Here is a 25,822-nt window from a genome sequence, read left to right as displayed (position 1 = left end):
TGAAGAATAGGGGATCATACTCTACGGTATGTTCAAATACGAAAATATAGAGGGGATAATCTGAAAATAATGAAATCTAACACATCGAATACTAGGAATAAATAAATAAATGAAAAAAACAATAAATAAATACTAGAAATAAATACAGAGACATAACAATATTATGAAATAGAAACATTTATATAAAAATAGCAAAATTTGAAGGAAATACACAAATGTTAGAGGAAAAATGTTCAACCCTATTTTACTAAAATACTAGAAAATTTAATTGGATGAAAATCCAAAAATATTATGGGGAAAATACTAGATGGCCAGAACCTCAAAACTGTAAGGTACATATGCTAGCCCACTACCCCACCGTGATGCAATGAAAAAATATGTAAAAATAAATAAATGTTAATTACATTCAATATTATAAACTTTTGTAGGTTCGGGGTCTTTTTTTTTAGTTGTCTGTCAAAATTGCACAGCAACGCTTTGGCGGCCCATTTTTTGCCCATGAGTTGAAGGTTGATGTCATAGTTTCTCAATGACAAAACAAACAATGGATGAAGATATCTGAAGTTCTTTTATTGTTTTTCATTCTTCACAGTACCAACATGTTTTTAAAGGTTGCTTAAAATACGGACATGTTAAGAAAGCACCGCTTTATTTGCCTTTGTGTTTCCGTCAAACACCCGACTATTCGCTCTTCCACTTTCCACCCTCTCAGTCCTACTTCTTCTCCTCCTCAAGGTTTTCATCATCCTCCGGGTTGTACACGCTGACCGTAAATAAGCCGGCCTCCGTTCCGTACTTGTTGCGCACCACCAAAGCATACTTGCCCGAGTCGGCGCGGGTGACGGAGGTGATGGCGATGCTGGCGTACTTGCCGTGCTCGAACTTGAGCAGGTAGCGCTCGTCAGACACCAGCTCCCGCTCGTTCTTTGTCCAGCTCACCTCAGGCATGGGCTCGCCCCACACGTTGCCGGTCAGATTAAGAGACTGGAGGAGAACAACATACAGTGAGAACAGTGAAGAACTGAGGTAATGTAATAGGAAAGAAGACAGATTATATTACCTTGCCCTCTTGGATAGCAACCACGTCTGGCAGGCCTCCAATGACACGAGCACGATCTAAACAAAAAATACAAAGACGGGACAATTTGTTTTTTTTGTTTTTTTTTACATGTGTGCTAGGTTGAGTGCTTTTAATGATATTTCGAGTTGTCTGATACGTAGATGATGCCATGCTCCCAAGTAATTGTGAAATAAATGAAAGTCATGACAGGAGGAAAAAAAGTTTTCTGGCACAAGCTTAACTTACTTCTTTCTGCGATGGCTGCTGCCCTACAAACGGAAGGAAGGAGAGTCACAATGTCAGAAGCTTCTCGAAAGACAAAAAAAAATGTGTGCACTGGCAGGAAATGCACTTTGAAAGCACTCAGAGGAGGTTATTTTCAGTTTAGGCCACCTGGAAGCATTTATTTGCACTCAGTCACATGAGTTTGTTTACTTACTTGAGCCTTTGGAATTCCTCAAACGCTTCTTCCCATGCTGCAAGAGGGAATCACACGCACACGTTTATGATATTGAATAACAAATAACCAGAGAATTTAATTTGTAACTAGAAAAAGAAAGTCACCTTGTCCAGACAGTTCAACAACGCGCTTGACCCCGTCCTTGCCGTCGAAGAGGTCGATGGTGTATTTGCCTTTGTCCTTCTCGGTGGGCTCGTTGATCTTGAGCCACAGCTGCTCGCCCGTCACTCCCGCTTTCACACGATCTGAAGCGGCGATCTTGGCGTCCCTTGGAACAAAACAATCCTGTTGAAATGTTGAGACTTGGGGAGTTAGCCCAATCATTTGGTCAGTGAGCTTTAATTTCACCATAGTTGGCCTTTGTTTTGACTCAACTGGATAAATGCTAATATACTAGCATTAACAGTCACTAAGGCAGATTGAAAAGGTTGTCCAACTTGTTCATATTGGCCTGTAATCAGGTCCCATTGCTGATGAGAATTGGAAAAAATGCTAACATGCTAATACAAACACACAGCAAGATAGCAACAAGAGTAGAAAAATTACTAAGGCACATTAATCAAGATTGTAATCAGATAATTTCTACATACAGCTCTGTAATCAGGTACTATTTCTAATGAGAACGGATCAAATGCTAACAAATAGTATGCTAACATACAGCAAGGTAGCAACCTGGATAGAGAGAGAGCATTCCATTTTCCTCTTGTATCTATTCAGGTACAGTGGTGCCTCGAGATATGAGTTTAATTTGTTCCGATAACATGCTCGTACACTCTAAAAAAATAATTGCTGAACCAATTTAAGATTAAACAGAACTGTTGACCAACTTAATAAAATTGCTTCGTGGTAGCACATGATTGAATTAAGGTATCCAAAGTGAATGTAGTAAGTTTAATTAATTATGAGTTCATTAAACTTAATATATTCACTTTGGATTAACTTCATTAATTTAATATATTCAGTTTGGATTAACTTAATTCAATCGTGTGTTACCAGGAAGAAATGTTATTATGTTGGTCAACAATTCTCTGTTTAATCTTAAATCGGTTCAACAATTCTCATTTTAGAATGTAACTCAAATTACTTGGACCTCAAATATGAATATAAATAAATATTAAAGTGTCTTCAACAGAAAAACTGAAACAGTAGCTGAAGTCCTGCTCTCATTGGATGAGAGAGATTAGTTAGCACTATTAACTGTACAGGAGATGTACTCGTGTAATATTATTGCATATTGTTGGTAATTGATTTGTGATTTTAATGACTCTCATTTTAGGCTGTCTTTTACATGCGCCCAAGGGACAGCCAATGAAAATTTGCTTTACTTGGGCACATTTAAATTTACATTGTAAAATGTTGATTAATGTGCATTGTCTATTTCAAATAAATACATTTAAATTTTCAATTAAAATGAATGGAAATGTCATTAATTTGTCCCAGCCCTCACCTGCCAAAAAAAAAAAGTTGTAGATTGAGTAGAGCGGGGTAAGATGACCTCCTTAAAAATGTCAATTTTCATAAAAAATATAAATAATTGTAATGTCAACATAATACGTACACAAGAAGTATGCCAAAGTAAACATTTAATCGCTAATTGGTTATACTTGTGCAGCCAGTTGATGCGCTGGTCCTCGTGATAGTACGTGACGTCGGAGGAGAGGATGATGCCGTGTTCTGTGCTGGTGACTTGAACTTGAGAGGAGGAGTTGGCTGAAGGGAGGAAATCAAACAAGTATTTATCATTAATAATAGTAACAAACTTCCTTCACTACATCCATCATTACAGTAGAATTTGTGTGTGCACTTAAATGACTCACCAATCACCCTGAACAACTCGTTCATTACAGCCTGGTAGCCTAGAGAGAAACACAGAAATGCAAAAGGAAGTTTTTGCAATGTCGGAAAATAGCAGGCACCACTATGCACAGATCAGGGGCGCAGCTAGAAATTTTTCAGTGGGGTGGCCAAGGTGACACAACATCTCACTGGCCATAATCACACGGAGGGAGGTCTGTATGCACACTATGTGCACGCTTGCACACAAAAAAATACAAAATATAAAATGAAAGTAAAATACCAAAATTTGAATAAAAATACACATTAGAAAAGATTACAAAAATTAACCTAACTACTATACTAAATTTGTAAATAATGAAAATATATTAGACCAACAATACGAAATTAGATGAAAAATACAAACATTAAAAAGGTATTTTTCATAAAAAATACCCACCTTTTTTTTAAAAAGAAAATAATGCAAAAATATGGAAAAGAGGGGAAAATGTAAGCATAATGATAAAAAAAAAAAACTTATTCAAAGTACTGTACCTCTATTACAAAATGTTGTGAGTGGAATCCGGATTTCCTGTACATGTGCTTACCTTCATTCGTCATATCGAACCTGCTCTTGTCTTGACCTCTCTCATCCCTTAGGTACACTTCGTAGATGCCCATGTCATCCTTAGAAATCTGAGGGGCAAAAACGTTGACGTTAGAAAAACAACAGTGGCGTCCACTGACGGAGGAGAGTCTTCAATAACTGCACAGTCGGCTAAACAGACAAGGCAACGCTGCAGACGTGACATGGCAAACAATGGAATGGTAGCATGGAGTAAATGAAAAAAGCATGAATAGCCGTATGGTCCAGACTTTGGGTCTTGGCGGCAGCAGCGACGACGCGTCCTCAGCGGGCGGCTTTATCTCTTCACTTTGTGCCTGCGGGTCTTGCATAACAACCCACTGCAAATTAAGACACATGAGCACGTCAATGGCAACGGACAGCGGCACATGCGGTGATGGACGATAATGTGACTTCCACTGGCCATTCTAAGACAGCCACTGGAGGTTACATTGAAAACAATGTTAATGATGAAATAGAAGCACATGGACAACAAACTGCTTCTCTTTGGGGAAAAACTTCCATTATAAAATGCAAAATATGGACAAAGGTATTGGGACAACGACGGTGATGAAATGGTAAGAAGGCTTCATATATAGAAAGAGCAAAATGATGATGTTTATCCGTGTCGTTCGGAAAAAATATATTGGTAAAAATTAGGCACACCTTATGCAAGCTCTTACGAAAGCAATAATGCTACAAACATTATCCAAAATTACAAACAAACAACACAATGCTTAATAATTATTTGTTATTAAAAAAATTAGATGAATATTCAGAGGAAAAAAAATCTACACAAACATAAGAGAATATTTAAAAGAAAAATACAAATATGTTATTATATTACACAGAGAAAAAAAATATTATAGATAAAAATATACAGTACAAGAAAATTAACTGATGAATCATAAAATATTGGGGGGGGGGAAAGAAAAATACAAACAAACAAATTAACAAATAATGCAAAATACCAAACAAATAACACAAACGTTACATGCATATTGTGTTGTTATAACACAAGAGAATATTTAAAAGAAAAATACAAATTAATTAAATAATATAATTTAAATAATATTAATATAATATAAATAAATGTTAAATTAACTGATGCATTATAAAAGATTGTGGGGGGGATGAAGTAGTAGAAGTAGAAGTAATGCAAAATACCAGACAAATAACATAAATGTTACATGCAAATAAAAACATTTATGAAATATGCATTGCTGTTACAGAATAGAAGAGGGAAATAGTGGGAAAAAATATAAATGTTACAATGAAAAATGTCAAAATATTAGGGGGGAAAAAACAACATTATGCAAAACATTAACTGAAAAATACAAATATATATACATACATTAGGACAAAAATACAAAACTATTGGACTACAAATACAAATATATTGGATCAAAATACCGGGTAAATAAAAAAATACAAAATATAAAAACATTATTAGAATGTTAGCAGAGATACACACAAATATTAAGGAGAAAATACACAAATATTAGACAACATATATTGGAGGGGGAAAAACAATATTAGGGGGAAAAATACATAACTGTTGGACTAAAAATGGAAAAATAATTAGACAAAAAATACACACATATTAGGAATGAATACAGTAAACCCTCGCAATAGACAAAATCTACCAAGTGGCAACTATACATGTACCGGTATTATTATCATCCATCCATCCATTCCCTGAACCACCTATCATTTGTATTTCTTTATTTACTTAAATATTTTAAAGCTTTATGTGTATAAAATATGCCATAATACAGTGCACCCCTGCATATTTGTGGTTCAGCACCCATGGATTTACCTATTCGAGGATTAAAATGTTTTTGGTTTTTTTATATCTTTTTTTATTTTATTTTTTTAATATTTGCGGGCCAACCCTGTTCCTATCCCCCCCGCAAGTAGCGGGCTTCCATTGTATATTATGTATAGGAGGTGCAGGTATTATTTTCATACACTTGGGGTCAGCATCCTCACATTCTACAGCACTGCAGTGTCTGTGCCCATCTGTGACTAAACGTGTCTGATTTAAAAAGGCGTATCATTTCCTTTTGTGGGACGTGGGAGTCAGCGAATGACAGTGTCGAGTTTGTTGGCTAAACTGTTCGCCGTTCTGTGTTGAGTGACGGCATCAGTTGTGGCCAACGGCAGTTCATGGGTCGACTGAAAGCGCACCAGCAGCTGCGCCTATCCTTGACCACCAGGGGAGGTTTTACAATTTGTTCTGATTAGCAGTTGCAGGCTAATGTAATGTAATTGAATTAGCTAACGATGTTAACTTTATTGTAGATCTGTGTAACATTAAGGGATGTGTTCCAATACTTTAGGCCAAAGAGTGCATAGCGAGATGATTTTCACTAAAAAGCAGTTTTGTCATTGATGCATGTGTTAGACTGCGTCGCATGAACAATATAGCTCGACAAAATGGAAGCACATTGCCCTACACTGGCTGACCTTTCCGATGTTAAAGGTCAGCACGTCATCCTTCTTCTCAAGCTTCTTGGCAGCCTCGTCGCGCTCACCGATCGAGAGGCTGTCCTTGTACCAGATGATCTGCGTGTCCGCTTTCATGTTTCCTACCTGCGGACACAAATGAGGACGTGGTCTCACAAAATGATTTGTTGGTTTGCTGCTCTTTTTTTGTCTTTACCGTGCATTGCAGCAGCACATCACACTCAGGGGTGACAGTGAAGTCCAGGTATTTGATGAAATGAGGACCTGTGGATGAAAATGTGTCACACACACACGTTTGTGTATGACAGAATATGAGAGGAAGCACTTATACCTTGTTTCCTGATCCATTCTGCTCTCTCAAACTGGGACTTCTTCTGCAGCTCCTTGAACTCTGCACATACGAACAGCAAGGTTTCAAAAGAAGGTAAATATGTTCTTCTGCTGCCCCTCTATGGACACACATGTTAACTACAGGAAAGACAATCATGCATATATGACCAGCCAAACGTTAGACAGTACAATGTACTGATTGCTTCATTATTCAATGCTGGATTACTGCAGTTCTTCTGACTCTGAGGGTTATTACTAGTCGTTCCAAGGTGAATGGTAGAGATGTACAATGGTGCCTTGAGATACAACTTTATTTCATTCTGTTGTTATGCTTGTAACTCAAAACACGATCTCCAATCATATGACATTTCCCATTAAAATGAATAAAAATACCAAGACAAAAATGTTTTGTTTTTTAAATAAAACGAATAGCACTCTATAATACTATACTTTATAAAAACAGAGTAACAAAATAATTTAAAAAAAACAAATACTATTACTACTTCTATAACTACTATAACTAGGCTAAGTGATTCAGTAAGATGCTGTAACATCAGTCACTTCATAGTGGAAATCGAATAATGATATTAAAACAATTTTCCTTTTCAAGCGTGATATCGATTCATACAACCATGAATCGATTATTTTAATATCTCTTTTTTCCCATAAATTAACAAAAAAAAAGTTTTTTCAAAGGCCACATTTTTTGTATCTTACTACTGTTTTCTTGAAATTTACTGTACACGTGAATTTATAAGTATTTTCTTACATTTATGAAAGACCTGACTTATTTGCACATCATGACAATTCAGAATCTTTTTAATTTATATTTGCAATTATTGAAATTGAATTATGAAAACATGTTCATCTCATCCATGCTGATGTCAATGTTTGTGTACATTCAAGTGATTATAAGACGTGTTATTTTCATTATTAAATAAATCATTTAACAAACTAGTTATTGGCTCTGCAAAATTTAATCTGGAATTTAATGTTTGTGGAGTTTTTTTATTTTTATCATGTCCTTGATATTTAAGAAGAACTGATTTTCCTTAATTAATTAAAATTTGATTGAACTGAAGTGAATCGAATCTGGAAAAATCTAAATCGAAACAAACCGAATTCTTGTGGATTGAAATCAAATCAATTAAGGAAATTGGAATCGATACCCAGCCCTAGTGTCCACCATCAATTAGTTGTTGCTTCTAAAACCGTGCCAATTGTCGCTAACCCTTAGCATGTCATTGGTATTTCACATTGTTTGTTAGCATAAAGCTAAGCGGACATCCCCACAGCAAAGATATGCGCTAGTTTTAAAAACGCAATGTGTAATTATTTTAGTTTTACGTTTAGGTTGATAGTTAACTATCTGGAAAAACTGTGCGCAATACCTTCACCAATGAGCACCAGGCTGGTGGCGCCTTTTGCTTTGCCGTCTACCAAATTGAAGGTGAACGTGCCCTCGTCGGTGACTTCCAGGGAATCCATGAACATTTCGATGATACCGGTGGTCTTGTCAAAGTTCATGGTGTATTTCTGGAGACCAGCCCAAAGAAAATTGACTTTTAATTTGTGGAAGAATTAGGGAAATAATACATCTCCTTGATGGGACTTACATCTCCTTGATGAATGATGGTGTTGTTGAAAACATACTCTACTTGACAGTCCTTGCTGAACTTCTCCACCTGAGTCCAGAAGCGTACACGGCCTTTCTCTTGCAACTCCATGGCCATTTCGTTCTTAAAGGGAATAACTGAGGACAAACAAAGATGGAGGACTCACTAGCAGATACACAGCATGCGTGGACACTATACAGTTGTACCTTGTTAGTGCTTTTGAGTCGCCTTTAAGTTAGGGTTGTGTTGTGTAGGTTTATTATGTCACTGCTGCCATGCAATTGAGTGCATCTGTTTTGTAAGTGAAGACGTAAACAGTTAGCATGTCATGCTAGCCACTAGTGACCCAGGAGGTAGAGAGACGTATGTGTATGTTTTAAATGGCATTAGTGGTTGATTTCATTAGATACTTAACAAGTTAATTGTTTAAGTGTTCAACTTAATTACTGTACATTATGCTTGCGTGGCAACTATTGTTGTTCAGTTATTATTAAGGTTTTATGTTGGTCATTTTGGATTATGGAACAAATTCAAAATATAGTAAATAAATAATACATTTAATAACTAAATAATTAACGACAAAAAAGAATGATAAAATGTAAAAAAAAACCTAAATAAATAGATACAAGTAAAAATAACCAATTAGCTAATCAATACAATAATGTACTTTGTTTTGACCAATGTCACAAAATGGACTGCGGTGGGATTTCATGGTACCACTCTGGTGAGAATGTGATGCGTGATAAGGGATATATTTTCAAGCTGAGCTGTTTATTGATGGTGCGGCGTAATCACCAGGGAACTTGTGGTCGTGGCTGATGTCCAGCAGACGCATCAGACCTGTCAACAACAAGAAGATCAGAACAAAGGGGTGATTGTCACGACCTCAGCATTTTCCTCATAGCACAGAGTGCCACTTTCCATTTGTCTGGCAGCTGGGAATTGCGTGTATCGGTTACAAAGAATTTCTCCGCGTGGCCAACAAAGCGCAAGTGCGTTTGGGGCCACGGCTCACCTTCCTCTGTGAGCTGGTAGCTGGATGAGACGCCCTCCATGTTGGTGACTACACAGGAGAAAATGCCCAGATCCTCCAGGGAGGGGTTGTTAAAGATAGCCCTGGACCTGAAAGTTGAGTACACCAAAGTAGAAGCTGATGAGAGATAACCCGCGATTGATTGGCTGTCCTTAAACACGTTTCCACCACGGTACATGCCCGTCCGGTGTCATACATTGTTGGACCAAAAATTGACCCTTGCGGCACACGTTTGAAAAAATTGATGCCTACCTGCCCTTTTCGTTGATGATAGTCACTCTGGAGGTGTCTGTGATGGGCTGGTAGTTCTTAGACCAAACAAATTCGCAGCCCTGACTCATCTCGGGGCAATCAAAGACCATGGAGATTATGCCATCATCATCCACATCCACATAGATCTCCTTGGTGCCTGATGGGAGAGTATACATGGTACATGATTGGAAAGACTTGGAGTGTCATTTTTTTTGCTGCAATATGTAGTTTATTTCAACATTTATTAGCGTTTTGTGTTTTTTTTTTGTAATAAAATAATTTCTTAACTTGTTTGTCATTTTTAATTTAATAATATTTGGATTAAATTTGTATTTCATTAAATTTTATTTTTAATTAAATGTTATTATTTTAAATATTGTAGTCAACTTTTAGTTAGTTTAACTTATGTATAATTCCTAAATTAACATATATATTTTTTTATCTTACTCTGCCATCTAATTTTAAAATATAATACCAAATGTAGTATATAATCATATCAATATATTTCTTTTCTTGATTCTAATATAATTAAAATGTTGGTGTAATTGTTTGTGTGTTTTTTAAAATGTATGTGTTATCTTCTCTTTCTTCAGTGTTTAGTATAATTTTCAATTACTATTTTTGTGTTACTGTTAATTTAGTCATGTTTAGTGGGTTTTTTTGTATTTAGAGTAGGTAAATGTTTAATTATAGTTTTTATTTATGCTGTTGTGTTGTGTAGAACTAAACATTTATTGTAATCCTTAACATAATAAAATGTTCATGTTATAAATTAATTTAGTTTAAATTATAGTGTAAACATTTGTATTATTTTTTAATTGTTAATTTTTATTTATTTATATTATTTTAGTATTTAACATGTTCAGTCTAATTTGTAATTTAGAAAAAACTTTTAATTCAATTTCTAAATTACCCTTGTGATTTTTAATTCATAAATAAACATTTATTGTAATTTTTAATATGGTAAAATGTTTTATTTTAAAATATAGTAAAAATATTTTTTACTGAATTTAATGTTTATTTAAAAATATGCATTGTATGTTAAATTATAGTTTTTGTTAAAAAAAAATATTTATTACAGTATTTTTTGTGTCATTTTTAACTTAATTCCAGGTTTAGTGTCATTTTTAATATAGTAGACTTTGTAATTACTGTAAAAAAACAAAACAGTTCAGACTTTCCTGAGATTTACAGTTGCACTCACCGGGGCAAGTCTCTGCAAGGATGGGACCCAAGACCGCAGAGGGATCCCCCACCCCAGCGAGGTTTTGAGCACGCACACGGAAGACGTAGGATGTAGCAGCCTGTAGCCCGCTCACCTAAATCAACAACAACAGTCAAAAGGAGGTTCTCTCTTTTTACTTCCAAGTGTCCCTCACTTTCATGAACGCGGACTTGTTGGCCTTCTCGTGGGCAGCCGTCCAGCCATCCTCCCCGGCTGACGCCTCCTTAAAGTCCAAATAGTAGCCATTGACGGGAGAGCGGCCATCGAATAAAGGCGGCTCCCACAGGATCACCATGGAGGTGTCCCGGATCTCCAAAACGTGAAGACCAGCGGGTGCACCTTGGATAATAAACCAGGGGTGGACATTTTGAGGACACTTTACAAGTTTACATGGATGCAGTGTCAAACCTCCTTATAGCTGAATGCATGCGTTTTTATGTAACTATCAAAGATAATCACAGAACCTAACATGTTGTTTCTCACCATTTCACTTTTCCTGATTTTTTCATTTTTTTATTTTTGGGATAAAGTGTTGCCGCTAAACGCATTTTAGAGTCCAGCATGAGTTGCCCCTCCCCCACGATATAAACACCAGTAGAGGTATTTTTTTTTTATATGAAGACTTGACATAATTGACATAATTGACATAACATACCTACAGTTTCTGTAAACTTCAAAGGTAGATTTGTTTTTACTGAGCCTTAGCATATGCATTTTTGTTTATGTGCATTTTAGCTAACATGCGGAAGTCAATTTAGTGTTCAATGCACCTTAACATACATGTTTTCATAAACAAGTCCTCAATACGGTGGCCCTGAAGTGCAAAACACCAAAACAAAAAAGTGAACACGACTATTGTAATCCCTCAAAGTAATCCCCATTTTTTTTTTATAAATGTACATGTAATCTGATTACCCAGTTTTTTTCCTGTAACTTTAATGGAATATATATATATATATATTTTTTGCAATCTGATTATGTAACGGCGACACATGTATTCCGTTACTCCCCAAGCCTGTTTGCATGGTCCTCTACCTGGCACCGTAAGGGTCCACTCTTCGCACTTTAAAGCTGTACTGGCCACCGAGCCATCGCTCAAACCTGCCATGTTCATGGCGCGCACCTGGAACTGGTAAACTACGTTCTCCTTCAGGTTCTCCACCTGAGCAGAAACAGATGCAGATGAGTTCACCGCCAAAACAGTTAAACTAAGTGTTTGGACGGGAGCTCACCTTATATGAGGTGGTGGTCAAGGCGTGGAGGTTGAGCTCGTGCCACTTGCTGACCACGCGTCCCTTCACGGTCCTGTAATCCACAAAGTATCCTCTGATGTCCGCTCCTCCATTGTTGGTCGGCTCGCTCCAGCCCAGCAACATCGTGTCCCTGTGAGCCTCCAGCAGGTGCACATCAGTTGGCATCGGAGGGACGGCTGCAGCATATTACAGATGTACAGGATGGGATACGCTTGTTTATTATGAAAAATAGAAGCTCACGAATGATCTCGGATGGATGGCCCAGTGGATCTCACTCACATGCAGTTCAAGATTACTTTTGTTAGCCTTATCTTATGAATGCTCACAAAGGCCTACACAACTTATATTAATATATTATAGAGTATTAGAGCCACATTGAATCGCTTTTTTTTTTTTTGCGAGTTACTTCATTTTTGTGAGATTATGACTTTCTCTTGATTTAATCTTGTACAATTACAACTTGCTTCTGAAATTTTACATTTTATTCTGCAAGATTCCATGTTTTATAGTTCTTGCATGTGTATATTTCATACGGATATTCTCTTAAGAATCCAACTTTCACATGAAATTAAGATCTCGTTCTCATAAATTACATTTTACCCTTGCAAAATTCAGATTTTATTGTTGCAAGATTAAGAGAATGCAACAAATAAATTCATCTTAATTTGAATAACATTAAAACTTTTTCTGGCCATAAAATGATTATATGATTATGAATAGATGCTACATAATTCTCATTAAACTATGATTTATTTGTTATTTTCCCCCCTTAATACAGTATTACTATTATTTTTTTCATGTAAAATAATGATTTTATTCCTATAAATTTCAAACTTTTTTGGAAAAAATTGTCTAAATTGATAAAATTATGACATTTTTCTCACAAAGTCACAATATTATTCTATAAGATTATAAATGGTGTGAATTATACGAATAGGTACGACTTGATCTTGAACTTTTTCTGGTTATTTTGTTCGCTCAATGTAACTTTTTCTTTATTAAGTTAGGTCTACTTTTTCACTTCCAAATACTTTTTTCTCAAAAGATGATGACTTTCTTTAAAAAAAAAAAACATTCAGACAGTACTTCATTAACAAAGTAAAACAATATTATTGCAATATTACTACTATGACATAAAATTAAGATTTTGTTTTTGTACAGCAATTATTTTTTTCCTTCGTAATATATACCTGCTACATCTCATGTCCATATCAGACATATCAATAAATATACAGTATTTGTCTAAAAGGGTGGCTTCTACCAATGGCCGCCACTCTTGGAAGTTTCTTCCTCACAAATTTGCAGCCTTTTTCTATTAATTGTTAATGATCTACAGCTTTAGCCTACAGCATGGTTTAAACAAACACACAACACACACACACACAACACACACACACACACCTTTTAGGGGCCGTTATAAATAAAAGTACTTACACAGAAGCTTCATGCTCTTTAAGTATGTTTTTAGCCTTTTTCACCTTGTCCATGCACCAACCAGACCTCCTGAAGAGTTAGCACACAGCTATGTCAACAGCTACACCACGCAGAAGTAGCCCCCCCCCCCAAAAAAAAAGTTTTAGTGATGCACACGCACATACATTAGTCAGTCGGCACTATTCTTAAAGGAGGCATATTCAACATTTATTTTCACAATTTAAAACAGCTACCAGGTGTCCTAATAACATGCTTGTAGCATGTTTTCTTTTTTAAGTTGGGTCACTCAATTCAATGCACCCCTGCATATACTGTATAAGATTTAGGCAAGTGCCACTTTTAAGAAACCAATACTTGTTTTCACTCTTAATAATGTTTTATTTCACAACGGATGGATTATGAGTAGGTATCCAGAGACCCAGTTACTCTGATAAAATGAATTAAATAGTACATGTTCTATAATATGTCCCCTTAAAGAGAAGAAGCAAGCAGAATACGCCGTGGCAGGCCATATCGAGAAAATAAATCCGATAAAGACAACGAGGTTGGTAAAAAATAAAAATACATGTAAGTAAAGCTTCCCACCAAGTGATAAACACAGAAGGTCAAGAAGGAAATTCAAAGCACAAGAGAAGATCGCGTTCTCAGTAGTATATTAAAAGTTGATGAAGTTGGAGCGCAGATGGTGACAGAGAGAAAGCCTCAAGGCCAGTCAAATAAAGCGAGGAGACTCACAAATGGCCGCCCGCACTAGCTCTGGCTGCGACGTTGTGGAGTTCAGGCTGTAGCCGGCGGCGTTGACCGCCTTCACTCGGAACACGCACGTCGTCTCGCTGGTGAGGCCATGACACACGAACCTGAACACAAGCCACAAAAGGATTCAAAAGTGGGTTTTTTTTTGGTTGCATTGTACATTACGAGCTGCAATTCTAAGTAGTGGCACAGTGGCTTGCATGCTAGAACGGAAGGCAAAAGTTCAGCAATTTGGAATTCAACCATCATCATCATCATTATCATCATTTTTTCTTTTAACTATCAAAACTATTTAAACGCTAATTTGTACAAAATTCCCCATTGCCAAAGTATTTTACCTGGTCTGCTTGACAGGTTTGTTGATGCACGGGATCCAGACGTCGGTGCCCACCACGGTGTATTCGATGTAGTAGCCCACCAGGTTCTTGACATCCTTGGAGGCCCCCCAAGAGACCACCATGGAGGTGCTGGTGTTCCTGATTGCCACAGGTGTGCCCGGAGAAGCAGGCAGGTCTATCGAGAAGCATGGCGATGACGACGATGACATTCATTTCAACAATTGTAAAGGGTTTATGTAATGTCCGGTCCTCTCACCGAGAACGTCTCCCACGGTGATGTTGCCAGTGGTTTCGGAGGCCTCGCCCACGCCGGCGGAGTTGCAGCAGCGCACGCGGAAGCTGTACGATTTCCCTTCGCAAAGATCGAACAGGGCGAAGCGAGGAGACTTGACGGGCATGCCCGTGTTCACCCTCTGCCACGTGTCCGAGCCTGAAACGCACTGAAGCAAATGGCCGCCAACAGATATTTTTGATACAATCTTGAATTAAATGTGAAAGTGTTAGTTATGCAGTACAGATCCAGTACACTTACGAGTATAAATGTATGGATGGATAGACCTAGATGGCTACCATATGTATCAGGTAATTTTGTTGAATTTAAGAATTTTTCGAGATAAGGATTATGATAATACTGATCGGGTGGATCGTATTAATGGCATTTACATTATCATCATTTCAGTGGGAGAAAATGTTTAAATACAAGTGTTTGGAGTTAAGAGCATGGTGACAAAACAAATTCAACTTGTATCTATCTTTTTTTTTTTTAATTAAAATTAATGAGTTAAACGAACAAACCAAACAAATGCAGCATTTTCATCTGTATAGTTTGTAATATTAAAATCTTAGTTTTCTTTATTGCAACTTCCATATTCACAAAAATACAAATTTATTGTTGAGATTAAGATTTCAACTTTATTTAATAAAATTGCACTTTTAGTTGTGTAAAATTATCAGACCAGAGAGTGACAAGGAAGGGAGGGTAAGCAAATTGCCACCCATGACCACCAGTAGCTCTGCCCCTGATTCTATTCTTACTACATAGTTCAACTTTTTTCTTGAAAAAAAAAAGTGGACTTTGTTTGTGTAATTTGACAATTTATTTCTGGTAAAGTAGATTATTCTCTTAAAACTACAACTTTTTTCCTTAAAAAACTAACAATACTTTATTCCTATAAAATTGTGTTTTCATTCTTTTAAAAGTGCAATTTTGGTAAAAGAGTGATTTTTCAATATATATATATATATTTTTTTTTTTTTTTTTTTTTTACTATTATAATAATATTCATTTTTTTTCTTAAAAAAACTTCAGTGTTACAAAATTTTAATTTAAATAAAAATTCAAATTATTTTATTGTCATAACATATCAACTTTCCTTGTAAATTCAAACTTGATTCTCATATAATGTATCTGATCTAATGTTATGACTTTATTCTCTTCAGATTTGAACTTTTACAGAAAAATTCCGATTTAATCCTTATAAAATTCTAACCACTTTCAAAACATGAATGTATTCACTCGTTATTGCGACTTCACTTACATAAAATTACAAATTAGCTATTGCAAGATTATAGTTTTTATTAACAGCAACTTGTAATATAATTTCATGCTGATTAAGTAACAACTAGTCCAGTGAGACTACAACTATATATGCTGAAAATGTTTTGCCCCAAAATGACTGTTCAAGTGTTCATCTAGCACTTCTCACCTTCTCAATATAATACATGACTCCTTCATGACCCCTTTGGACTGGAGGCTTCCAGGCAAGCACCACATAGCTCTTGGTTGCCTCGGTAACCACGACTTCAGTGGGTTCTCCAGGGACCACTCCAGCTGGGGGCACATCATACAGATGATAATGATGGAAAAAGCATATAGAAGTACTGTATATAAAAAAATTAAATAGTGCAGCTATAATGTCTTCACCTTTTTCACATTTCATTATACGGGATGGCAGAGGCTATGAATACTGAGGTATGTATGTATTACGCTTTGCTACTAACTTGTGGCATCTGTTGGCAATTCTAAACCCCTTTTGAGCTGGGGAGGCATTAATTATTTGTAGATTTTCACTATTGGCAAATACAATCTAGTAAAAGTAAAACACTGTGAACATTTTCCAGTACTAAATAAAACTAAGCAAGTAAGCTACTACCGGTGTGATCCTCCTCTGTGAACTTGATCATGCCAGTCCAAGGGGCAGAAGGTCCTGCAGGGGTGTGGAAAAAAAGACCACTAACAGTTAGACAAGTTCACATTGTTTGTCTAGTGTTAGAATCTCCTCAATTGCTCCTCACCAAGGAGGCGGGCCCTGTCGAAGGGATCCATGGCGACCACCACGTCAGAGATGCGAGACGCACGGCTCACCCCCGCCTTGTTGAGGGCCGTCACCCTGAAAATGTAAGAGCGGCCCTCCACCAGGCCAGTGACGGGGAAGCGGGCGTACTTGACCGGCGTGTCGTTACACTGCGCCCAATGGTGCGTTCCCACCTCGCACCTGAGATACAAGTTTATTTCACTCCTTAACCACGCTCGTAACTCAAAACAGTCGTCTCGCAAATCACCAGTCCTCATTGAAATGAATGGAAATGTCAGTACATAATGTTGGGTTGGGGAGGGTCGCCCTACCTATCGATGTAGTAGCCCAGGATGGGGCTGCTCCCCTCCACGGCGGGCTGCTTCCAGGTCACCACCACATAGTCTTTGTTGACATCGTGACAGCGCACATCCAGAGGGGCTACTGGGACCCCCTCCACCTCCACGTCGGCATCTGGCATAGCAAAAAAAAAACACACACACATACTTGTGAGCAGTTGTGTTTCTAAATCTGTCTGGTTTCTATTACCCACTAAGTATCCACTGTCTGACCTATCTCTTCAACCTTAGTGTAGGCTAGTGTATGCTTTTTGAACAAAAGTCTTGGGACACGAACCCTCATAGATGAATCAAGGGGGTTGGACTAAATTCTTTCATAATCAAAGATATTGATTGCCTGACCCCAACCCCATCAAACACCTTTGGAATGATGATGGATGGATAAATGGACAAAAAAGAAAGAATCCACAGACACTCAAAAAATGTTGCTTCCGGTTCTTTACATGTACTGTAGTTGCCACAAAACAAAGAGGCTGTCCCTGACTAACATCATCAGCTCAATAAAATAAATGCCTCCCTCAAATAAACACTTTCTTTTCAGCCTTTTTCCAGTCCTTTTAAAGTTGTTTTAAAGGGGAAGTTAACCCATTTTTTGTTGTTGACAATAATATGTTCTATGCAGCCCCACTGGTCTAAATATGGTATTTTGGTTAATATTGCATTAGTGGAATATGAGTTAAGCAGCAAAATCCAGCATTTTTTATCAATATCAGAAGTCGGCAAAATGGCCGCCTCCTGAGATGGATAAAAACGACTGGATTTTGCTGCATAACTCATATTCCCCAAATGTAAAATTATTCAGAATGTCATGTTTACACTAGTGAGGTCACATATAAAATATTATTGTCAAAAAATATTTAAGGTAAATTGTTACATATTTATGTTGTTTCCTTTTTATTATTATTCCAGTAAAAAATGAACACCTCCCGCCGATGAACAGACCTACCTCTGACAAACACATATGCAGAGTAGGTGTCATAGCCAGACTTAGTGAAGATACGCATGGTGTACATGCCCTCGTCTTCCTTATTGAGGTGGACCAGCGTAAGGGTGGCGCGCTGTCCGGCCCACTGCGTGTGCACCCATTGCGATGTCTTCAGTGGTACACCTGATGGTGGGGAAAGCCAAAAGATTTCAGATTTAACGCTCAAAACAGGTGGGGAACATTGTCCGGAAAGAATGTCAACGCACCGTTTCTGTACCACACCACTTCGGGCTTGTAGTTCTTGACGGTGGGATACACGATAACAGTGCAACCGAGGCTCAGCGTCTCGCCCTCGCGGCCGAATGCAACGTTGAATTTTTCCAGGATGGTCGTCTTGAACGTGACGCCGTGCTCGGAGCTGAAGCCGTCTGAGATACAGAGGACGCTTTCACTAACATACACGGAAACTTTTCCAGCCATGAAACCTCTTTGGCATACTGACAGTGTTGGCACAATAAGAGCAAATTCTCATAATAAACAATTTTCTTGTTCTTTTCTTTTTTTCCTGAAAGCAATTTATATTTGGTTTACACAGAGCTGTCTCTAACAATTCTGTTAGTTAGAAGTTCGAATCACATTGTTCAATATCATGGTAATCATTATGAAGCTGTTACTCAGATTGACTCACGAGGTTGGGTCACACTCAGATCTCTATCCTCATCCTGGAAGCCTGCAAAGAAAAAAGAGCTATCCTTCATTAAAAGTCAAACACTACAAATGAGGAGAATGCAAACTTCAATGCTTGAGGGACATGTTTGATTGTTAAACTGGACAGATGATCATCACATTTGTAGATGAAGTAAAATTAAATAATAATAACAATAATCAAATACGTGTAAAATATGTTAAGTTTAATAATTTTCAGATATTCCAATAATTTTTCATTTCCATTTTTTTAGGTTATTTATAATGTATTTTATTATGTTTGATCAATTACAACCTTGGGTACTTTAAACAGATACATTTTTAAAATGCTTTAAAAATCATTAAAGGTGTAAACTATGTAAATAAGTGAAACGATTCATCCTCACTTTATAAATTCATTTAAAAATATTTTTGTAGGCAATTAAGCTATTGTTCAGCAAAATAAAAATAAAAAGGTTTTGAAAATAGTGTATAGGCCTATCTAAATTAACTAAAAAAATAATAATTTAAAAAAAACCCAAAAATTTTTTATGTTTATGTATAGTTAAAATGAGATTTTTTTTAAATGAATAAATATATGTTTTATAATTAAGAAGTTTGGTTAATGTTATTTTATTTGACCAGTAGCAACTTCTTTTTTTTTTTTTATAGGACTCTTGGTCAGTGGCTGGATTAATGAAGGGGGCTTTGTGTGCTAATTCTTTGCCCACACCTGCTATAAAGGACTTGAGTAAGCTTGCCTTTGACTGTAATTTACTTACGTTTGACAACCACAGTGGCCACGCAGGACATTTCTCCTTTCACGTTGAGTGCAGACACCCGATACGCGGCCGTGTCGAGGAAGTCACAGCTGGTGGGGTGGGTGGGTCAAAGGCAAACCAAATTCAGCTTCATCCCATGTGAACACAATGTGAATTTTTGGGCCCGTGTCAACGAGACTTGGTGTTTACCTACTTCTTGATCTCCAAGTAGTGTATGTTGTAATTGCTCTCCACAGTGTACTTCTCAGGACGTGCTTTGGCGTCGATCAGCACGTTGTTTTTGTACCTTGAAGAAAAGGGGTTTTGAACATCTCTAGTTTATCAATACACAGTGCTCCGCCTCTCTTTACACTTGTATGATGACAATTGAAAATACATCAAATACCAGGCAATTCTTGGTCTGGGCCACCCTGCCACGACGCAGTGCAACCTGATGGTCTGGCCTTCCCACACGGTATGTCCCCGGGGCTTGGTGGTCATCTCCGGGGGGTGCATCAGGCTATCAGGGTTCATTTTCTTGCGGAACTCCGTCCACTCGTCCAACTGTAGCCACACATAGAGAGATTCACATTTGAGTAGGAATTATTATTATTATTTTTTTAAAGGACATAGGATAACTTACAGTCCTATTCAGTTGCACGCGCTCGGCGGACTCTCGGATTTGTGTGGTCCTGGTCTTTTTCTCCACCCTGACCTCCATCGTCTCCCTGGCCTCACGGACGAACAGGTTCCTCATGGCCACGTAGTTGATGCCCTCCTCGGTCACGTCGTCCTCGCGGGCCTCCATCAACCCACGCACCTCGACATGGCTTCACAATGGAAATGTAATTCTCACACAAATCTTAAGACATGTCTCAATTACACTAGTCACAAAACGTTTTGAGTTTTGGGCTTTTCAGGTGAATTGTCAAGGAGAAATTTTGAGAGGGAACAGCAAATTGTACATTCAAAAGTTTAGAGGAGCTTAATGCATTTTCGTTTCATCCTGCTGCAAGTTCTCCCAAAGCCTAATATCCCTAACTTTTTGTGAGTAGTGTATGAATGTTGGCACTCACTTGGCTCTGAAAATTGGAATCACATAGCCGATGACTTCCTTATCCAAGTCGGTGGCCAGATAGGTGCGTTTGGCTCGCTTTGGCAGCGGACTCAACGACTTGACCACCTGCTCCAGATCCTTCTTCTCGGTCTTCATGGTGGTTTTCACGCTTGACAGTAATAGAGAAAACATTATATAGTAGTGCCTTGAAATACGACTTTAATACATTCTGTGAATACGCTTGTATCTCAATACACTTGAATCTTAAATCATCTTTCCCCATTGAAATGAATGGAAATGCCATAAATCTGTTCTAATTGCCAAACAACAACAATTACATGCTAATGATTGCTAACCATTAGCATGTCAAAAGCAATGTTTTGAATTAGCATTAAGCTAAACAAACTTTAAGACAAAGCTATCTCAAGGCACCACTGTAACTTATTTATGCATGATATGATGCACGTGGGAAGCACACTGCACTAGTGTTTAGCACATCTGCCTCACAATTTTGAAGTTTGGGGTTCACTGGGATAGACTCAGCCTGAATGAATGAACCCTATAGAAAATGGATGCATTAGACCTGAGGCAGTTATTTGCTACTTGTTGTCCACATCTGTCACTTTTTTTTTTACAATGACTGCATGTGCTTATTTTAGGGGGTCTTGCATGCATGCAGTGTATCTTTTGGCACTGAATGTAAAAATGAAAGATGTATTTCAGTCCACCTAAGCCTGACCCTGGACACCATTTGGTTAGGGGTTTATAAATACATAACAGGATAGCACAAAGTATATATAAAAAAAATTATACTAGTAGGCGGTGGGGTTTACCAGCCATGTGTTAGGGGCGGGATCTTTTTTTTTCCTTAAAAAAACAACAACGTTTACTCTACTTAATAATACTCAAAGAACTCATTCATAACATGCAAGATTCTACACTTGAGTTCATCCAAACTGTTTACTTGCTGCTGTTTTGGTTTTTAACAGAGATCAAACAGTTAATTCTAAATTCCTTCCCTAAACCATAGCATCTAAGGATTTTCTCTTAAAACTCAGCACATTAACGCCAGCTTTACAAATGCCACATCTTCTTTTTAGAGTCTGTAAAAACTGACTTCTGACTAAAACATATCCGGAAACACCACGGATCTACCACTGCGTACCCTACCCGAAAAGTCCCTGGACCTCTTAAAAAGTACTGCCACCCTGTAAAAAAAAAACCCTGCTAGGGTGGTAAGTCTTTTTACAGAGCCAGTGAAATACGTGTAGTTCATGTCAATACAAGGTTATAATTCTCCAGACCCTAATGCAAATGGTTCCAGGAGCTCTCACAAAAAATAGGAAATTTTTCCCGTGTCGTGGGGTAGAAAAGTTTTAATTTCGTACAAGTAATGCAAGATAAGTACTTTATTTGGTGCTAAACAAATAAGACGGAATTGAATAATCAAACTTCGGGGATAGTCCCTTCAGTGTCATACAGTAAAGTGTCCTAGTCAGTCTTCACAAATAGCCCAGCTGGTCATGAATGTATCTGGCAGCGCTCGACTGCAGCTCAATTTCCTTCCCTGACCTCTTTATAGAGATGGACACACTTGCTGCGTCAAGGACACAACAATACATGTTGTGTTGTGTATTGACTTGTGTTGTGTGAGACACAAATGCACATGTGCTTTGACACACCTAAAAATGCCACTGCAGCTGCTAAGGTGGAGATTTTCCATCAGATTTTTTTTAAACACTGACGGATGAAAATGTCAACAATTTAAGGTAAAACAACAGCACATGTCGGCTATTGAAGAATGACAAACCATCGATGATGTAGTGGTTCAGTAGTCCTGTCTCCAAGGTTTCTAAACCTCTTAAATGCACTAGGGCAGTGGAGGGCAAACTCGATCCTCGAGGGCCGTAGTCCTGCAGGTTTTGGATCTTTCCTTGCTCCAACGCAGCTGATTCCAATTAACAGGATCGTTATCAGACTTATGCAGAGCTTGCTGATGAGCGGAACATAGCAGCTGTATTGGAGAAAGGAAACATCCAAAACTTGCAGGACTCCGGCCCTCGAGGACCGAGTTATCCCACCCCTGTACTAGGGTCTTCTTTTGGCCCTGATAAATTTCCCCAGGACTAAAGGCTATCGTAAAATACAAGATTTCCATTACATAATTTCAAGGGTGCAGACCCCTGAGAAAGGATTGTGGAACTTTCAAAAGTACAAATTCACACCCAGCTGAGCCATCTTTTGGTCTGGGACTAAAAAAAGTTCCTGGGATGATAAAGTTGGAGAGACTTCTTTTGACCTCTGTAAAATTACATTGTTTATATGACTATATATATTGTTGGATGGTCTGTCTATGTGTGTTGCAGCACTGTTTGTGTTCAGATATCCTTTGCAACCCCACCACCACCGCAGAGATACTAATTATTAGCCTATGTGCATACAAGGAGTTTCCCATTGTATTTTAGCATTTAGGTAGTGGAAGTTAAGTGATGTTACCATAAAAAAACACAATGTGTTACAATGTCTCTTTGTTACATGTAAGCACTCGTATCTTGAGTTTGCACTCACAAGTCAGATTTTTTTTTTAATTGGTCCTTCTATGCCTCATATCTCAAAAACTGGTAAACTAGGTCACTTGTATCTCAAGGCACCATTACGCAAAGTTCCTATTGAAAACCATATATCACTTGTAAAAATCCCATGAAAACAACCTCAGGTCCATCTCAAATTGATATTTCAGATCCTCTTACCGACGAGTGGTGGTCTTGTAAGTGGAGAAGGACTGTTTGCTGAAGGAGGACTTGCTGCTCAAGTGACTGCTGCTCTCATAGTGATGCTGCTGCTGCTGCTGCTGCTTCTGCTGCTGTCGATGGTGATGATGGTGATGACGATGAAGCTCCTCCTGATGCTGCTCCTTGCGATGCTGCAGCTGCTGCTCCTTCTGTGACACTTGCACTGATCCTGACATCTTGGGGGCGCTCCGCAATGTCACACACTTTACGTCTGGACCAGCTCTGCAAAGAAACATCATTTTTAGCACCATAGATTGATTTATGACTATTTTAGATTGATTTATGACCATTGTAAATTGATTTATGATGACCATACTGATTTAAGACAACATGGGTTGTGTTGTTGGTCTATTTATGTCCCACGTTTGTTGTCAATTCATTTATTTACTTGTCTTTGTATTTGTGATGACAGTGTGTTATCTTGCAGCTGTTTACGACCAATGGCGATTACGTAATGGGAAAAAGTACTAAAAATGTCTATTTAGTGGGAGAAAAACATTACAAAAAAGGGGAAAACAACCTAAAATAAATAAACACAAATGTGAGAAAAATTTACTTAATTAAATTATATTATCATAAATACAATTATTGCCTTCCTAAGTTGCTATAAACAAAATTTTATAAAATAAAATTACAACAATTTAAATTTGAAGGTAAAACAAAAACAAAAAGCAAAAAAATTAACATACACGTTTACAAATATAAATTGTCCAGAAAATTCATGTTGCCTGTTGAAAAACAAATATAAAATGTGAATTTTTTTTTTTTAATGGTAGTATTTTAATGGTAAAAAAGCAAAATTGTTTCAATTAACATACACCTATACAAATTATAAAGCACATCATAACGATGGTTGACAGTTTAAGAAACACTTGTTTAAATATATCTATATACACATAAGTGCACATATATAAGATCAAATAATTGAAGCAATGACGCTTGTGTAAACATAGAAACAATAACAAAGTTAAAAAAATATATACAACTGTTTCCTTGTAAAAAATCCAAATACTAAGCAAAATGATTTGAATTATTATTAATAAAAAAATATTATATGAATACCTAATCAAATACAGATATAATCCCCCAAAAATTGCCTGTATTATGGGAATCCCGTTGTCATCTACACAAATAATTTCCTTCTTCAACTCTTGATCTCCCTATTTTCAAGTTTATGACTCTCCAGAATCAAATCATTATTATGACATGCATAATGCTTTCTGTTGTGACCGTTCCGTTTATCTATATTTTGCATATGTCAATGATAAGTACAGTAAGTAAGTAGTAAGTAGGTAGTAGGCCTACTGCATTTTTTCATTTTTCAATGTTCTATCAAAACAATGAAACATGCGGCCTCTACAACAAGGTCAAGCATGTTAACATACATTATATAAATATATAATGACTGACCAGCAAGAGGAGCTTTCAAATTAAAATGTTACACTACTACTACTAGGTGTTAATTAACATGAAATATACAAGACTTACCACAACCAAGTCTCCAGGAATCCAACAATGGATCAATATGAGGTGTTAAAAATGTTAAATCAAGCAAATCCAGAACGAGCGAAGGCAAGCAGGGGTGAGGGCCAGTGGACAAGAGAGTGGCCCACAGACCAAAAATAATGCTGCCACTCTGCAGAACGCACAAGACACCCTCAGGACCTTTTAAGGCTGGGACACATTTAAATTTAGATCTCAAGGAGGAGAGGAGCTCCTTGGCTTACCCCGCCACCCTGTAACTTTAGAGAGGAAATGTCGACTTGTTGTAACTTTTCTGTCTTTGACATTTATACATATAAAAAAAATCTCGATATATAACAAAATGTACGTTTTCATTATTTATGTAATTTTATTTAATTTTTACTTCCACGAAAAAAAAGAAGAAGCTTTAAAGTGCTTTTGGCAGGCACGGACAATTGGATGTAAAGTAGGCTACTGTACTAAAAATTGGCCCCTCGTGGCTGAAGCCATAGCGCATACATCTCACTGTTTCTGACAACTTCTGTGTGTGTTTTGCTTAATTTTCAACAGTGAGTGATTTACGACAGGATCTCCAAAGGGAGTATTGACTAATGAGATCCTCTCAAAAGAAATTATGCAGACGAATGTTCAAGTAGCACTTGGGTTTGAGTGACTGTCAGATGCAGAAACGAGAGAGCACAAATAAATTGATATGAGGGTGTATGGGGTGGTTGCAAGAACAGCTTTTGTCCGTAGCATGCAGTTGTGCATCGGGTCCAAAAAGCAACTGTCTATCTTGGACACATAAATCACTTTTCTTTTTCTTTATCTCATAGTTACCAAGGAATTTGAGTAGTGTAACACG

General features: G+C 37.3%; 1 protein-coding gene across 1 annotated transcript; it reads right to left on the bottom strand.

The window, feature by feature from the left end:
* Positions 1-549: 549 nt before the first annotated feature.
* Positions 550-25,332, bottom strand: myom1a (myomesin 1a (skelemin)). Its single transcript, XM_086090551.1, has 37 exons — positions 24,982-25,332; positions 23,452-23,715; positions 20,721-20,870; positions 20,288-20,474; positions 20,051-20,208; positions 19,859-19,951; positions 19,666-19,754; positions 18,888-18,929; positions 18,466-18,627; positions 18,221-18,382; positions 17,248-17,389; positions 16,917-17,116; positions 16,775-16,828; positions 16,328-16,452; positions 14,878-15,061; positions 14,622-14,796; positions 14,266-14,387; positions 12,076-12,272; positions 11,879-12,005; positions 10,998-11,182; positions 10,823-10,937; positions 9,619-9,775; positions 9,349-9,455; positions 9,129-9,173; positions 8,334-8,470; positions 8,109-8,253; positions 6,719-6,778; positions 6,584-6,651; positions 6,388-6,513; positions 3,902-3,989; positions 3,338-3,376; positions 3,125-3,230; positions 1,625-1,788; positions 1,500-1,536; positions 1,307-1,329; positions 1,061-1,116; positions 550-984 (listed from the first exon to the last, which is right to left on the bottom strand). Exons 2-37 carry the CDS (start codon positions 23,667-23,669, stop codon positions 715-717), a joined length of 4,515 nt encoding a protein of 1,504 aa, XP_085946677.1. The 5' UTR covers positions 23,670-23,715; positions 24,982-25,332; the 3' UTR covers positions 550-714.
* Positions 25,333-25,822: the final 490 nt, after the last annotated feature.

The sequence above is a fragment of the Leptonotus elevatus genome, chromosome 1 (assembly GCF_054856555.1).
Source record: "Leptonotus elevatus isolate MCC_2025b chromosome 1, RoL_Lele_1.0, whole genome shotgun sequence".
Taxonomy (NCBI): domain Eukaryota; kingdom Metazoa; phylum Chordata; class Actinopteri; order Syngnathiformes; family Syngnathidae; genus Leptonotus; species Leptonotus elevatus.
This window is presented reverse-complemented; position numbering and strand designations above follow the sequence as displayed.

Coding starts and splice junctions, on each gene's coding strand:
- myom1a (XM_086090551.1), bottom strand. CDS start 23,669: ATGTCAGGATCAGTGCAAGTGTCACAGAAGGAGCAGCAGCTGCAGCAT. Junction 19,755..19,858: donor CACTACTTGGAGATCAAGAA/GTAGGTAAACAC, acceptor CCACCCCACCAG/CTGTGACTTCCTCGACACGG. Junction 6,652..6,718: donor AGAATGGATCAGGAAACAAG/GTATAAGTGCTT, acceptor TTTCATCCACAG/GTCCTCATTTCATCAAATAC.